Source organism: Anolis sagrei, chromosome 7 (assembly GCF_037176765.1).
Source record: "Anolis sagrei isolate rAnoSag1 chromosome 7, rAnoSag1.mat, whole genome shotgun sequence".
Taxonomy (NCBI): domain Eukaryota; kingdom Metazoa; phylum Chordata; class Lepidosauria; order Squamata; family Dactyloidae; genus Anolis; species Anolis sagrei.
Window position 1 is genome coordinate 3404711 of NC_090027.1, and position 16922 is coordinate 3421632.

General features: G+C 45.0%; 1 protein-coding gene across 3 annotated transcripts in view; it reads right to left on the reverse strand.

The window, feature by feature from the left end:
• Positions 1-4870: 4870 nt before the first annotated feature.
• ZMAT4 (zinc finger matrin-type 4) overlaps positions 4871-16922 on the reverse strand; it is a 339798-nt gene continuing 327746 nt past the window's right edge. For 2 of the 3 annotated variants that reach the window (XM_067470600.1, XM_067470599.1), the window contains exon 7: positions 4871-5346. In XM_067470600.1, coding sequence (XP_067326701.1) covers positions 5236-5346 — 111 coding nt within the window. In that variant the 3' untranslated portion in view covers positions 4871-5235. The remainder of the gene's footprint in view (positions 5347-16922) is intronic. The other variant, XM_060787295.2, reaches the window with a different exon arrangement.

Below are 16922 nucleotides of genomic sequence, written 5' to 3' on the forward strand. Positions count from 1 at the left end.
GCCTTCTCTTCTTCAGGCTAAACATGCCCAGCTCCTTAAGCCGCTCCTCATAGGGCTTGTTCTTCAGACACTTGATCTGCTCCCTCCTCCCTGTGGCTTCCTCTCACATATTTATACATGGCTCTCATATCCCCTCTCAGCCTTCTCTTCTTCAGGCTAAACATGCCCAGCTCCTTAAGCCGCTCCTCATAGGGCTTGTTCTTCAGACACTTGATCTGCTCCCTCCTCCCTGTGGCTTCCTCTCACATATTTATACATGGCTCTCATATCTTCTCTCAGCCTTCTCTTCTTCAGGCTAAACATGCCCAGCTCCTTAAGCCGCTCCTCATAGGGCTTGTTCTTCAGACACTTGATCTGCTCCCTCCTCCCTGTGGCTTCCTCTCACATATTTATACATGGCTCTCATATCCCCTCTCAGCCTTCCCTTCTTCAGGCTAAACATGCCCAGCTCCTTAAGCCGCTCCTCATAGGGCTTGTTCTCCAGACCTTTTATCATTTTAGTCGCTCTCCTCTGGACACATTCCAGCTTGTCAATATCTCTCTTGAATTGTGGAGCCACCTTGGCAGCCACCTCTCCACAAAAGTCAACATTGACACTGAAATTCACCACCGCTTGATCTCTGCGATTGCAGCATTTTTCCAAATGAAGCAGAGAGTGTTTGAGGACCAGGACATCCGTAGGCAGACCAAGGTGCTTGTTTATAAAGCTTTACTCTACTTACTTACTTTGGCGATCCCTCGCAGTCTGAAGATGATGGTCTTCCAAGTTTGGTGTCCGGGGGGTGGGTTCGTAGGTAGCTGTGGAGCCCTATTCTTGACCTGCACCTTCTCCCACAGTGAGGGCATTGGTTTCCAGGTGGGAGGCGGGCCCAGTTGAGGTTGGCACACAGAACTCCCATGACCAACAGAAAATACTGGAAGGGTTTGGTGGGCATTGACCTTGAATTTTGGAGTTGTAGTTCACCTCCATCCAGAAAGGACTCAAACAATGATAGATCTGGACCAAACTTGGCACGAATACTCAGTATGTCCAAATGTGAACACTAATGGAGTTTGGGGAAAATAGACCTTGACATTTAGTTGTAGTTGCTGGGATTTATAGTTCACTGACAATCAAAGAGCATTCTGAACACATCCCACAATGGACCTGCACCAAACTTGGCACACAGAACTTCCATGACCAACAGAAAATACTGGAAGGGTTTGGTGGGCATTGACCTTGAATTTTGGAGTTGTAGTTCACCTCCATCCAGAGAGGACTGAAACAATGATAGATCTGGACCAAACTTGGCATGAATACTCAGTATGTCTAAATGTGAACGCTGTTGGAGTTTGGAGAAAATAGACCTTGAAATTTAGTTGTAGTTGCTGGGATTTATAGTTCACTGACAATCAAAGAGCATTCTGAACACATCCCACAATGGACCTGCACCAAACTTGGCACACAGAACTTCCATGACCAACAGAAAATACTGGAAGGGTTTGGTGGGCATTGACCTTGAGTTTGGGAGTTGTAGTTCACCCACATCCAGAGAGCATTGTGGATTCAAACAATGATGGATCTAGACCAAATGTGGCACGAATACTAAATATGCCCAAATGTGAACACTGGTGTAGTTTGGGGGAAATAGACCTTGACATTTGGGAGGTGTAGTTTCTGGGATTTATCGTTCACCTACAATCAAAGAGAACTCCGAACCCCACAATGATAGACTTAGGCCAAACTTCCCACACAGAACTCCCATGGCTTGAAAGGACTCGCTGGCACGAGCCTCGCCTGCTCTCAGTCAGTGTTGTGGCTGAGCTATTTTCTGATGATGAGGATGATGGGATTCAGATTCCTGATGGGATTCAGCTTCCTGGCTCTTTGTCTGTGCCTCAAATCTCTGAGCCTGCTTCTGAGGCTCCCACAGGCAGTGCAGTGTCAACACAGGCGTTTCCACCAGAACGAATTTTAACGAAGGCAATAGTGAGCAGGTGCCTTCCCACGCTATACTGAAAGTGTAGATAGTGACTTGACCCGGCAAGCTCGCCTTGATCTCTGGGTCAGGCGGAGTTCTCATCTGGCCAGCAGACGAGAAGCCAGCTCGGTGAAAGGTCGTCGCAATGCTTTTATGATGATGAGAGCCTAATGTTTTCATGTTAGAAAGGTATTTAGGCCTCTTGCAAACTCTGTGAAAGCGTCAGTTCAACATAGCTTACTAGCCTGAAAGCTTCATGGAATAACCTTATCCTAGAAAGCAGTACGCTTGGGATTTCTTGCATTGTGATTCATGGGGCAATTGCTTCATTGCTTGTACCTGGGACTCTGGTTTGAACTTTGCCAATAGGATTATGTCTCCTGTTTTTTACCTGAAGATCTTTGGAACTATAGTCTGCTTTTAACCTTAATCTTTGGAATTTTGCAATACTTATTCTTTATTTTGACTTGGATTTTCTCCTCAATAAACTATAAAACTACAGCTCATGTGTGGTGGTGTTTGGCAGCAAGGTGAAGCTTACTCTGAGTTGCAACAGTCACCTGCATCCTCCCCCTCCCCCCCCCCGGGCTGAGATGCAGGCCAATCACAGCGGAGGAGGACTTTTGGTGGAAGGATTCTCCGTCTGTTTCCAAAAAGGAAGGGAAGGGCAGGTGGAGAGATCTTCAGCCTTCTCTACAAAAGGGGTTCCTTGTTCGGGTTCAGCCTGGGTGTGAACCTGAACCCAGGGGCGGCTCATCCATGACGCAAAGTAAGCGGTCGCAGAACACTTTTTTTTGCTAGGGGCGCAGAGGCACCTCTGTAAATGCCCCTCGTCTGCCACTTGAGGAGCACCCGCTCGGCTCACAACAGCCCTAGCAATCCATGGGGAGCCTCGGCTTTTTTGCCTCGCTGCCGGGCAATCCTCTTCCCAAAGGAGCTTCGGGTCCGGAGGCGTGTCTGAAGACCCCAGCGTGCGCACCAAAAGTCGCCTCTTCCCCTGACTTTGGGACCAAGAGAGAGAGAGAGAGGCAGAGAGAGAGAGAGAGAGAGCCCCTCCAGCTGGAGGTATCTCCCACCTCCGCTCCCTCCTTTGTTTTTGTGCCTACCTTCAGGAAAGGTGGGCATCTCCACCTCTCTCTTTCTCTCTCTCGGTCCCAATGGCTGAGGAGAAAGTCAGGAGAAGATGTGACGTTTGGTGCACATGCCGGGGTCTTCAGGCACGCCTCCGGACCCAAAGCGGGCCAGGCAAGGGAGCAAGTGCGGCAAGTGTAGTTACTGTGATGTATAGTTCACCTACAATCAAAGAGCATTCTGAATTCCACCAATGATGGAATTGAACCAAATATGGCACACAGAACTCCCACGACAAACAGAAAATATATATCAATGATTGGTTGGGGGGCGGGGCGCCAAAATACTGTTTGCTTACTGTTGAAAATTACCTAGGGCCGCCTCTGCCTGAACCTGAACCTGCTTCTCTGATTGTATTTCCTGATGCTACTGAAAATGTGTTTCCTGGTTCTAATGAAAATGTTGATTCTGAGGTCAGTGTAGAAGAAACTCCTGCAGGCTTGGAACGCTTGGAAGGCTTGGAAAGTGAAAGTACACATTCTCCTGAGAATGTTTCAGGGTCAAGCGGTGGTAGCTCTCCAGAGAAGCTAACACCTGGGATCCTTAATGAGAATAGAAGAGGACAGATTTGGAGAAACAGGAGAGAATCGTAGAGTCTGCGAAGGTCAAGCAGATCAAAAAAAAAAGAAACAAGGGCTTCAAAGCCTGGAGGCGTGTCATGAAACAGTTTCCTCGGCTTTAAGTGCCTCTCGACGGGTTGAGTCTTTAGATCAGGCATCGTTTTAGACTGAGGCAGATCTTCCGTTTCCTGTGGCCTTCATCCCAAGAGGCTACTAGTGCTCCAAGTACGGTTAGTGGATTGCTAACAGGTTCCAGGATTTTACAGTGTTGCTTTTGGTTTTTGATCTAGTTCATGGAAATTTATGATTTCTGATTTTTACTGTGGCTTTTTGACTTTGCATTTTCCTCTATTTTGTAACCATTTTTCATCAATTTTATTTATTTTTTATTTATTTCATTTACTTATACCCCGCCCTTCTCACCCCGGGGGGGGGGGGGGGGGGACTCAGGGCGGCTTAAAGAGGAGGCACAATTAGATGCCTAAATCAATTGACAGCAATGCAAAGTACAAAAAGCAATTCAACAGTTAAATTAAAACATCAATGCATAATAAAATATTAAAACAATCTCATGCTCGGGTTCAGAGTCCATATATCCATTCCATTCCATTTGTCCTTGTCTATCGTCAGATCCTTAATTTAGTTGCCAGTGTGCCCAAAGGCTTGGTCCCACACCCAGGTCTTCAGTTTTTTCCTGAATGCCAGAAGGGAAGTCGCCGATCTAATCTTCCCTGGGAGTGAGTTCCACAGGTGGGGGGCCACCACTGTGAAGGCCTTGCTCCTCGTCCCCGCCAACCTCACTTGTGAGAGTGGCGGGGTCAAGAGCAGGGCCTCCCCAGAAGATCTTAAACTTCGAGGTGGGATGTAGAGGGAGATCCGTTCGGACAAATACACTGGGCCGGAACCGTATAGGGTTTTGTAGGTCAAAACCAGCACTTTGAATTGTGCTCGGAATTGGATCGGCAGCCAGTGGAGCTGACGCAGCAGGGAATTGTTTTTTTCCTACAGTCAAGTGTGGTGGATGGTTATCTTAGGGTCTCGTTTCCTGCTCTGGGTTGCAACATTCCTAAGCCCACCAGAAATATATGTTTTCTGGTGGTCTCTGGTGACCCCTCTGAAACCCCCTCGAGACCCCCCCCCCCAGGGCCTCCCGACCCCCAGGTTGAGAAACGCTGAGCTAAAGCCATGCAATTCAGATGACAAAAACGATGCCGTGCCTATGGTGAAGATATCATGTTTATTTCTTGCTTAAGACTGTTTACTTACATCACAATCATGGATAATTTAATAGGATCATATACTCTCTGAAGAAATCTAAGAATAAATATGAAAAAATGAGAAGAAAGAAAGAAAAATATTGTATTCCAATGGTCTCCAAAGATGGCTGATATATCTTACATGTTTGTTTGTTTGTCTGTTAAAGATACTCTGGATCTCATGTCGAATATATAGACTCTATTTCCGAAGGGTAAAAAAATCCACCTGAATCGTGTTACTCACCACGAAAGAAAAATAAAAGCAAACTCCATTCATTGTCCAAAGCAAAGGTTAGCTATACATTAATGGTGCCACGTCGGAAGTGCTCATTGTCCAAGAAAGCATCCCAAGTCCCAGGCAAAGAATCCTCCTTTCTGGAAGAAAGAGCAGGAGTCCGGTCCCACTTCCGGGCATTCGTCCTCTACTGATTCTTCAGGCTGCAAAATAAAAGAAGAAGAAAGGGAGAATTGCTTATGCAGGAAAAACAGAAATGGGGAATCATAGAATCATAGAATCAAAGAGTTGGAAGAGACCTCCTGGGCCATCCAGTCCAACCCCATTCTGCCAAGAAGCAGGAATATTGCATTCAAATCACCCCTGACAGATGGCCATCCAGCCTCTGCTTAAAAGCTTCCAAAGAAGGAGCCTCCACCACACTCCGGGGCAGAGAGTTCCACTGCTGAACGGCTCTCACAGTCAGGAAGTTCTTCCTCATGTTCAGATGGAATCTCCTCTCTTGTAGTTTGAAGCCATTCTTCCATTGCGTCCTAGTCTCCAAGGAAGCAGAAAACAAGCTTGCTCTCTCCTCCTCCCTGTGGCATCCTCTCACATATTGATACATGGCTATCATATCTCCTCTCAGCCTTCTCTTCTTCAGGCTAAACATGCCCAGTTCCCTAAGCCGCTCCTCATAGGGCTTGTTCTCCAGACCCTGGATCATTTTAGTCGCCCTCCTCTGGACACATTCCAGCTTGTCAATATCTCTCTTGAATTGTGGTGCCCAGAATTGGACACAATATTCCAGTTGTGGTCTAACCAAAGCAGAATAGAGGGGTAGCATTACTTCCTTAGATCTAGACACTATGCTCCTATTGATGCAGGCCAAAATCCCATTGGCTTTTTTTGCCGCCACATCACATTGTTGGCTCATGTTTAACTTGTTGTCCACGAGGACTCCAAGATCTTTTTCACACGTACTGCTCTCGAGCCAGGCGTCCCCCATTCTGTATCTTTGCATTTCATTTTTTCTGCCAAAGTGGAGTATCTTACATTTGTCACTGTTGAACTTCATTTTGTTAGTTTTGGCCCATCTCTCTAATCTGTCAAGATCGTTTTGAATTCTGCTCCTGTCCTCTGGACTATTGGCTATCCCTCCCAATTTGGTGTCGTCTGCAAACTTGATGATCATGCCTTCTAGCCCTTCATCTAAGTCATTAATAAAGATGTTGAACAGGACTGGGCCCAGGACGGAACCCTGCGGCACTCCGCTCGTCACTTCTTTCCAAGATGAAGAGGAAGCATTAGTGAGCACTCTCTGAAGTTCATTAGCCGAGTAATAATATATGCTTCCGAGTAATATATGCATATACTGTATATACTCTACGTGGGGTTGCCTTTGAAGACAGCTCGGAAGCTTCAACTAGTCCAACGCTCGGCAGCCATGATACTAACAGGAGTGGAGTGCAGGGAGCATACAACTCCTCTGCTGCACCAGCTCCACTGGCTGCCGATTTGCTACCGGGCTCAATTCAAAGTGCTGGTGTTGGCCTATAAAGCCCTAAACGGTTCTGGCCCAACCTACCTATCCGAACGTATCTCTGCCTACCAGCCCGCCAGGACCCTAAGATCTTCTGGGGAGGCCCTGCTCTCTATCCCGCCTGCTTCACAGGTGCGGCTGGCGGGGACGAGAGACAGGGCCTTTTCTGTGGTGGTCCCCCGGCTGTGGAACGCCCTTCCTATGGAGGTAAGATCAGCCCCCTCGCTAATGGTGTTCCGAAGAAGACTAAAAACTTGGATGTTCGAACGGGCATTCGGTTAAACAGTGCAAGGAATGTGATGATTACAGGAATGGTAATATGGACGACGGATTGGATCACGACTCTAGTTATGAGATGCATTGTGTTGTCTATTGTTGTGTCAATATTGTATATTATGCTTTTATGGTTTTAAATCGTATATCGTTGATTGATTCTTATTCTTGTTGTAAACCGCGTTGAGTCGCCTGTTGGGCTGAGAAACGGCGGTATACAAGTAAAATAAATAAATAAATAAATATACTTGAGTATAAGTCTAGTTTTTCAGCCCCCCTTTTAGGGTGAAAAAGCTCCCCTATTATTTTACTCTATTATTATTATTATTATTATTATTATTATTATTATTATTATTTGAAGCATAGAATCCTAGAATCAAAGAGTTGGAAGAGACCTCCTGGGCCATCCAGTCCAACCCCATTCTGCCAAGAAGCAGGAATATTGCATTCAAATCACCCCTGACAGATGGGCATCCAGCCTCTGTTTAAAAGCTTCCAAAGAAGGAGCCTCCACCACACCCGGGGCAGAGAGTTCCACTGCTGAACGGCTCTCACAGTCAGTTCTTCCTCATGTTCAGATGGAATCTCCTCTCTTGTAGTTTGAAGCCATGGCTCCATTGCGTCCTAGTCTCCAAGGAAGCAGAAAACAAGCTTGCTCCCTCCTCCTCCCTGTGGCTTCCTTTCACATTATTATTATTATTATTATTATTATTATTATTATTATTAACTTTATTTGTACCCCGCTAGTATCTCCCGAAGGACTCGATGGGGCTTACAAAGGCCAAGGCCTCAATACACAACATAACAATATAACACCGAAAGCAAATTAAAACAGTTAAAGCAACATTAAACAATAAAACAACAAGCAATAAACAATACACCAAGACACAATAAAACTGGGCCGGGCCAGAGTAATGGGTACAGAATTAAAAGTGCTGATGTGACAGGTGATATGTAAGGATTATAGGGTAAGTGCAGTGTGTGGTGTGCGGCAATCTTAGTTCTACTAAAGTGCTTCTGGGACTTGGTATTGGAGATTTCCTATTCTGGGAAGGCACATCGGAACAGCCAGGTCTTCAAGTTCTTTCTGAAGACTGCCAATGTAGGGGCCTGTCTAACATCTTTGGGGAGAGTGTTCCAGAGTCAGGGGCCACCACAGAAAAGGCCCTGTCTCGCGTCCCCACCAAACACGCCTGCGACACAGACGGAATCACGAGCAGGGCCTCTCCGGATGAACGAAGTGAGCGCATGGGTTCGTAGACGGAGAGGAGGTCACGCAGGTAGTGTGGTCCCAAACCGTTCAGGGCTTTGTAGGTAAGCACCTGCACCTTAAATTGGGCTCGGAATATAAACGGCAGCCAGTGGAGCTGTTGTTTACTCTGTTATTAGTATTATTTTTATTACATTTATTATTTTACTTAATGTATTATTATTATTATTATTATTATTATTATTATTATTACAGTATTTTACCGTATTATTATTACATTTATTATTTTACTCTATTTATTATTATTATTATTATTATTTGAAGCGTAGAATCCTAGAATCAAAGAGTTGGAAGAGACCTCCTGGGCCATCCAGTCCAACCCCATTCTGCCAAGAAGCAGGAATATTGCATTCAAATCACCCCTGACAGATGGGCATCCAGCCTCTGTTTAAAAGCTTCCAAAGAAGGAGCCTCCACCACACTCCGGGGCAGAGAGTTCCACTGCTGAACGGCTCTCACAGTCAAGAAGTTCTTCCTCAGGTTCAGGTGGAATCTCCTCTCTTGTAGTTTGAAGCCATTTTTCCGTGTCCTAGTCTCCAAGGAAGCAGAAAACAAGCTTGCTCCCTCCTCCCTGTGGCTTCCTCTCACATATTTATACATGGCTATCATATCTCCTCTCATCCTTCTCTTCTTCAGGCTAAACATGCCCAGCTCTTTAAGCCGCTCCTCATAGGGCTTGTTCTCCAGACCCTTGATCATTTTAGTCACCCTCCTCTGGATACATTCCAGCTTGTCAATATCTCCCTTGAATTGTGGTGCCCAAAATTGGACACAATATTCCAGGTGTGGTTTAACCAAAGTGGAATAGAGCATCAAATATTGCTTGGTGGTGCATTAGGTTAAAGCACTGAGATACTAAACTTGTAGACTGAAAGGTCACAGGTTCAAACCCAGGAAGTAGGGTTAGCTCCCACTGTTAGCCCCAGCTTCTGCCAACCTAGCAGTTCGAAAACATGCAAATGTGAGTCAATCATAAGGTACCGCTCTGGCTGGAAGGGAACAACACTGCATGCAGTCATGCTGGCCACATGACCTTGGAGGTGTCTATGGACAACGCCGGCTCTTCGGCTTAGAAATGGAGATGAGCACCACAGTCCCAGAGTTGGACACGACTGGACTTAATGTCAGGGGAAAACCTTTAACTTTACCTACAAAGAGCAATCTGAACTCCACCAATGATGGAGTTAGACCAAACTTGGCACACAGAACTCCCATGGACAACAGAAAATACTGGAAGGGTTTGATGGGCATTGACTTTGAGTTTTGGAGATGAAGTTCACCTACATCCAGAGAGCTCTGCGGACTCAAACAATGATGGATCTGGACCAAACTTGGCACGAATGCTCAATATGCCCAAATGTGAACACTGGGGGAGTTTGGGGGGAAATTGACCTTGATATTTGAGAGTTGTAGTTACTGGGATTTATAGTTCACCTACCATCAAAGAGCATTCTGTACCCCACCAAGGATGGAATTGAGCCAAACCTTGCACATAGGACTCCCATGACCAACAGAAAATACTGGAAGGGTTTGATGGGCACTGACCTTGAGTATGGGAGCTGTAGTTCACCTACATCCAGAGAGCACTGTGGACTCAAACGAGGGATCTGGACCAAACTTGGCAGGGATATTCAATATGCCCAATTGTGAACACTGGTGGAGTTTGGGGAAAACAGACCTTAACATGTGAGAGTTGTAGTTTCTGGGATGTATAGTCCACCTACAATCAAAGAGCACTCTGAGCCCAGTCCACAAAGGATCTGCACCAAACTTGGCATACTACCTACTAGGCTTGTTTGATCAAGAAAACGTTTGGTTCTAAACTCGCTTCGTTTCCAGGAGGCGCCAGCGTTTCGAATTTCAGAGGACTTCCAAAATTTAAGATTTCAAATTTTCGAAATTTCTGAAATTTCGTTAATTACGAATCGATTTGTTAATGGCGGTCGCGATTGCGCAATGTGCAATAAACACCTCCAAACGGGACAGGGGGATCTTCTGAAGCATCCCTCTCCCTCTATTGCGGACTGTCGGTGATAAAACTTACAACTAACAGAAACCAAATTAAAATAAATTCAGGATGAAATTAAAATACATTAAGTTGGTAAAAATACAAATTAAAATCACTTAAAAATAATAAAATAATAAAATAATAAAATAATAAAATAATAAAGTAATAAAATAATAAAATAATAAAATAATAAAATAATAAAGTAATAAAGTAATAAAATAATAAAATAATAAAGTAATAAAATAATAAAATAATAAAATAATAAAGTAATAAAATAATAAAATAATAAAATAATAAAATAATAAAATAATAAAGTAATAAAGTAATAAAATAATAAAATAATAAAGTAATAAAATAATAAAGTAATAAAATAATAAAGTCATAAAGTCATAAAATAATAAAATAATAAAATAATAAAGTAATAAAGTAATAAAATAATAAAATAATAAAATAATAAAGTAATAAAGTCATAAAATAATAAAGTAATAAAATAATAAAATAATAAAGTAATAAAATAATAAAATAATAAAGTAATAAAATAATAAAATAATAAAATAATAAAGTAATAAAGTAATAAAGTAATAAAATAATAAAATAATAAAATAATAAAATAATAAAATAATAAAATAATAAAATAATAAAATAATAAAATAATAAAGTAAAATAAGATAATAAAATATCTCCAGAAGGAGGAGGAGGAGGAGGATGGGGAGGAAAGGCAACGCTGGCACCTTTTCTCTCCTTCTTTCCCGTCTTAATAATTACGAAATAATTACGAAAATTTGGAAAAATTGTTTCGATTCTTAATTACTCCTTACACTATTCCTGCATGGCTCGATACTGGATCGTAAGCTAATTTATATACGAATTAATAACGACTTTAGAAAGTAACGAACACAATGAAACAAGCCTACTACCTACATGGTCAACATTGTATACTGGTTGGGTTGGTGAGCGACTGTTTTTGAATTCTGGGAGTTGCAGTTCACCAACTCCAAAAAGGAAGAGAAGGAGAGATCTTCAGCCTTCTCTGCCAAAAGAGTCCCAGAGCCCATCAGAAATATGTGTTTTCCGATGGTTTTTGGTGACCCCTCTAAAACCCTCCTCGTGACACCCCCCCCCCCGGGGTCCCGACCCCCAGGTTGGCAAACCCTGATGTCGTGACTAAGAAGAAGAGCTCAATGGCCCAACTCATCCTATGATTCTATGAAATGTCTTCAGCGGGGGGCCAATTCAAGCCGACACTCACGGAATGAAAAATGGCCCAAGTCCACAATCAATTAAATGCTGTTCAAAGGGGAAGCAAAGCACTTAAGCAAATCAAGATAACTATTTCCTCCTTACTCCAAGAAAAGACTTCTAAATCTCACCGGGAGAGATCTATCGTGCGCTCCCTTTGCCGAGGCAGAATAATTATTCAGATACTTTCTCGCAGCACAGAAGTAACGATAAATTAAAAGGCCTTTAAATCCCAACTCGCTTTTCTAATTATTCATCCGCTGGAATTATGACGGTGTTCCAGGCGTCTTGTTCATATATTGCTCCCTTTCCACGCGGTCCTTAAGATCTTCCGGGGATGCTCTTCTCTCGCTCCCGCCCCTGTCTCAGGCATAATTGGTGGGGACAAGAGAGAGGGCATCCTTGGTGGTGGCCCCCCATCGGTGGAACTCCCTCCCCAGGGAGATTAGGCTGCCCCCCCCCCTATCCACATTCCGTAAGGAATTAAAGACGTGGATGTTTCGCCGTGCTTTCGACTGACGACTCCTGTGACAAATGACCTGTATTATGACTTGAATTGTCATTCAATCTGATGTCCTATATTATATTAATCGATCCTGTTAATTTGATCTGTTTCCATGATATTTCCTATGCCATAATACATTGTTTATTCACCTTACTAAACCACCTTATCCTTTAACCGGCTCACATAGTGCCTTTCTTCCCCTCCTCCAAAATTAGACTGCTGTTTTTGTTGTTGTTAGCTGTTATTTTTATGTTGATTTACGCTGTTTTATGCTGTCTTAATTGTGATTGCTTTGTTTTTAATTATATTCTGTTTTTGGCTTGGGCCCCATGAAAGCCGCCCCCAGTCCCTTCGGGGAGATGGAGGCCGGGGGGAGAAAAATAAAGTTATTCTTCTTCTCCTTCCCCTTCTTCTCCTTCCCCTTCTCCTCCTCCTCCTCCTTCCCCTTCTTCTCCTTCCCCTTCTTCTCCTCCTCCTCCTCCTTCTTCCTCCTCCTCCTCCTTCCCCTTCTTCTCCTTCTTCTTCTTCTTCTTCTTCTTCTTCCTCCTCCTCCTCCTCCTTCCTCTTCTTCTCCTCCTCCTCCTCCTTCTTCCTCCTCCTCCTCCTTCCCCTTCTTCTTCTTCTTCTTCCTCCTCCTCCTCCTCCTCCTCCTCCTCCTTCTTCTTCTTCTTCTTCCTCCTCCTCCTCCTCCTCCTCCTCCTTCCCCTTCTTCTTTTTCCTCCTCCTCCTTCCTCTTCTTCTTCTTCTTCTTCTTCTTCTTCTTCTTCTTCCTCCTCCTCCTCCTCCTCCTCCTTCCCCTTCTTCTTCTTCCTCCTCTTCCTCCTTCCCCTTCCCCTTCTTCTTCTTCTTCTTCTTCCTCCTCCTCCTCCTTCCCCTTCCCCTTCCCCTTCTTCTTTTTCCTCCTCCCCCTCCCCCTTCTTCTTCTTCTTCTTCTTCTTCTTCTTCTTCTTCTTTTTTCTTCCTCCTCCTCCTCCTCCTCCTCCTCCTCCTCCTTCTTCCCCTTCTTCTTCTTCTTCCCCTTCTTCTTCTTCTTCTTCCTCTTCCTCCTCCTCCTTCTTCCCCTTCTTCTTTTTTCTTCTTCATCATCTTCTTCTTATTCCCCTTCTCCTCCTCCTCCTCCTCCTCGATCTTCCCCTTCATCTTCTTCCCCTTCTTCTTCTTCCTCTTCCTCCTCCTCCTCCTCCTCCTTCCCCTTCTTCTTTTTCCTCCTCCTTCCCCTTCTTCTTCTTCTTCTTCTTCCTCCTCCTCCTTCTTCCCCTTCTTCCTCTTCTTCTTCTTCTTCTTCTTCTTCCTCCTCCTCCTCCTCCTTCTTCCCCTTCTTCTTCTTCCCCTTCTCCTCCTCCTCCTCCTTCTTCTTCCCCTTCTTCTTTTTCTTCTTCATCATCTTCTTCTTATTCCCCTTCTCCTCCTCCTCCTCGATCTTCCCCATCATCTTCTTCCCCTTCTTCTTCCTCTTCCTCCTCCTCCTTCCCCTTCATTTTCTTCCCCTTCTTCTTCTTCTTCTTCCTCTTCCTCCTCCTCCTTCCCCTTCATTTTCTTCCCCTTCTTCTTCTTCTTCTTCTTCTTCTTCCTCCTCCTCCTTCTTCCCCTTCTTCTTCTTCCCCTTCTCCTCCTCCTCCTCGATCTTCCCCATCATCTTCTTCCCCTTCTTCTTCCTCTTCCTCCTCCTCCTTCCCCTTCATTTTCTTCCCCTTCTTCTTCTTCTTCTTCCTCTTCCTCCTCCTCCTTCCCCTTCATTTTCTTCCCCTTCTTCCTCTTCTTCTTCTTCTTCTTCTTCTTCCTCCTCCTCCTCCTCCTTCTTCCCCTTCTTCTTCTTCCCCTTCTCCTCCTCCTCCTCCTTCTTCTTCCCCTTCTTCTTTTTCTTCTTCATCATCTTCTTCTTATTCCCCTTCTCCTCCTCCTCCTCGATCTTCCCCATCATCTTCTTCCCCTTCTTCTTCCTCTTCCTCCTCCTCCTTCCCCTTCATTTTCTTCCCCTTCTTCTTCTTCTTCTTCCTCTTCCTCCTCCTCCTTCCCCTTCATTTTCTTCCCCTTCTTCTTCTTCTTCTTCTTCTTCTTCTTCTTCTTCTTCTCCTCCTCCTCCTCCTCTTCCTCCTCCTCCTCCTCCTTTCCCGTACAAAGTGGAAACTGCACCGAATGAGCTTGTGGCTATTCATAAATGCCATTCCGATTGCTTCTCTCTCCCTCCACTCCTCATATTTTTAAAAAATTGGGGTCGGCGTGCTTTATAGCTCCGGTGCTTAACCAAATTTCCTGGCGTTTAATAGAAAACGAACCACGGAGAGAGAAATATTGGAACGTCTCTCCTGAATATATTTGGATTAGATTATATTTCTGCTTCTTAAAAAGAAGACAAGGATGAATGTCTCAAAACAACTTGGCTTTGCGGCATGGCTTACGAATCCTGACTACAACCAGAGCAAGCTTTTCAGATTGTGATGCAATCCTAAGGAGTGGGTGACAGCGCGAGAGATATAATATTTTGATTAGCTCACATTTGGGGATGACAAAGCAGCTTATGTTAACAAATATCGGCTCCAATGAGGCATCTTTCCTCAGAGTCTCAATCAAACCAACCACCTGTTGAACACCATGTCATAAAATGCTAATCAAGGTGGCCAATTGCAGCATTCACACTTGCCTCCAACAGACAAGAGTTCTTTCTCCCTCCCTGGACCTTCCACAGCAAGGCTTTGAGGCTGCAAGGCCATTCAGTGCTAATCAAGCTAGCCATTTCCAACATTCACACTTGCCTCCAACAGACAAGAGTTCTTTTTCCCACCCTGGACCTTCCACAGCCAGGCTTTGAAGCTGCAAGGCCATTCCATGCTAATCAAGCTAGCCAATTGCAGCATTCAGACTTGCCTCCAACAGACAAGCGTTCTTTCTCCCACCCTGGACCTTCCACAGCCAGGCTTTGAGGCTGCAAGGCCATTCAGTGCTAATCAAGCTGGCCAATTGCAGCATTCACACTTGCCTCCAACAGACAAGAGTTCTTTCTCCCACCCTGGACATCATTCCACAGCCAGGCTTTGAAGCTGCAAGGCCATTCAATGCTAATCAAGCTGGCCAATTGCAGCATTCACACTTGCCTCCAACAGACAAGAGTTCTTTTTCCCACCCTGGACCTTCCACAGCCAGGCTTTGAAGCTGCAAGGCCATTCAATGCTAATCGAGCAGACCAATGGCAACATTCACACTTGCCTCCAACAGGCAAGAGTTCTTTCTCCCACCCTGGACCTTCCACAACCAGGCTTTGAAGCTGCAAGGCCATTCAGTGCTAATCAAGCTGGCCAATTCCAACATTCAGACTTGCCTCCAACAGGCAAGAGTTCTTTCTCCCTCCCTGGACCTTCCACAGCAAGGCTTTGAGGCTGCAAGGCCATTCAATGCTAATCAAGCTAGCCATTTCCAACATTCACACTTGCCTCCAACAGGCAAGAGTTCTTTCTCCCTCCCTGGACCTTCCACAGCAAGGCTTTGAGGCTGCAAGGCCATTCAGTGCTAATCAAGCTGGCCATTTCCAACATTCACACTTGCCTCCAACAGACAAGAGTTCTTTCTCCAATCCTGGACCTTCCACAGCCAGGCTTTGAAGCTGCAAGGCCATTCAATGCTAATCAAGCTGGCCAATTGCAACATTCACACTTGCCTCCAACAGACAAGAGTTCTGTCTCCCACCCTGGACGTCATTCCACAAATATACAAACCCCACTTGCCTAGTTTCCAACAGACCTCACAACCTCTGAGGGATAGCATTTAATGGTCTTGCAGCTTCAAAGCCTGGCTGGTTTCTGCCAGGGTGAAGCCTTTGTTGGCAGGTGTTACATGGCCCTGGACATTCCACAAATATACAAGCCCCACTTGCCTAGTTTCCAACAGACCTCCCAACCTCTGAGGATTCCTGCTATAGATGTGGGTGAAACATCATAGAATCCTAGAATCAAAGAGTTGGAAGAGACCTCATGGGCCATCCAGTCCAACCCCATTCTGCCAAGAAGCAGGAATATTGCTTTCAAATCACCCCTGACAAATGGCCATCCAGCCTCTGCTTAAAAGCTTCCAAAGAAGGAGCCTCCACCACACTCCGGGGCAGAGAGTTCCACTGCTGAACGGCTCTCACAGTCAGGAAGTTCTTCCTATGTTCAGGTGGAATCTCCTCTCTTGTAATTTCAGGAGAGAATGCTTCTGGAACATGGCCATATGGCCCGGAGAACTCACAGCAACCCTATTATTATAATATTTATTTATAAACCACTTTTTTCCTCTCTCAAAGAGACGGAAAGCAGTGAACAGTGACTAAAACAATACAATATACAGAAGGAACAAAGGAGGAGCCATGCGCTTCCCTCCACGGCTTTGGAGCTGGCATGACCCCATTAGCCGAGCGCCGCGTAACTCTTGCCATCCACTTACCACTGGTCTCCATGGGAACCGGTTGTGCGATCTGCACAAACAACACACTTGACAAACGGCGTGGCATCTCAGTGCCCCATGCGCGCCTCGCTCTGTTTGTTGGATTTTGTTTTCATGCTTTTTTGTACGGGGAGAGAAGACCATCTTTGTTCCGAGAAGAACCGGTTGCACAATGCCGCAATCATTCTGGCATGTCTCCCAAGCCCCTAATTAAAGTTTCTTTTTATCTTTGTCCTGCACACCAGATGTTTTTTGGAGGGCCTGGACACAACGTTCGCAGCAAGCCTGCTATTTTGAGGGGGCGGAGGAAACCTCGGTGCCATCTCCAAGGATAGCAACCCACCCGGAGATGGGATGTGACCACTCTTCTTCGAAAGAGAGAGATATAGAACAACCAAGTCCTGGCACAACTAAAACAAAACATTGCCAGCTTTCCAAAAAACGAAAAACTGACAAACTCCAATTGAGCTGCATATACATTCTGCATAGTTTCCAAGTTGGACCCAGGTTGTTCTCCAGGGTCCCTTTCACACAACACAACGATAG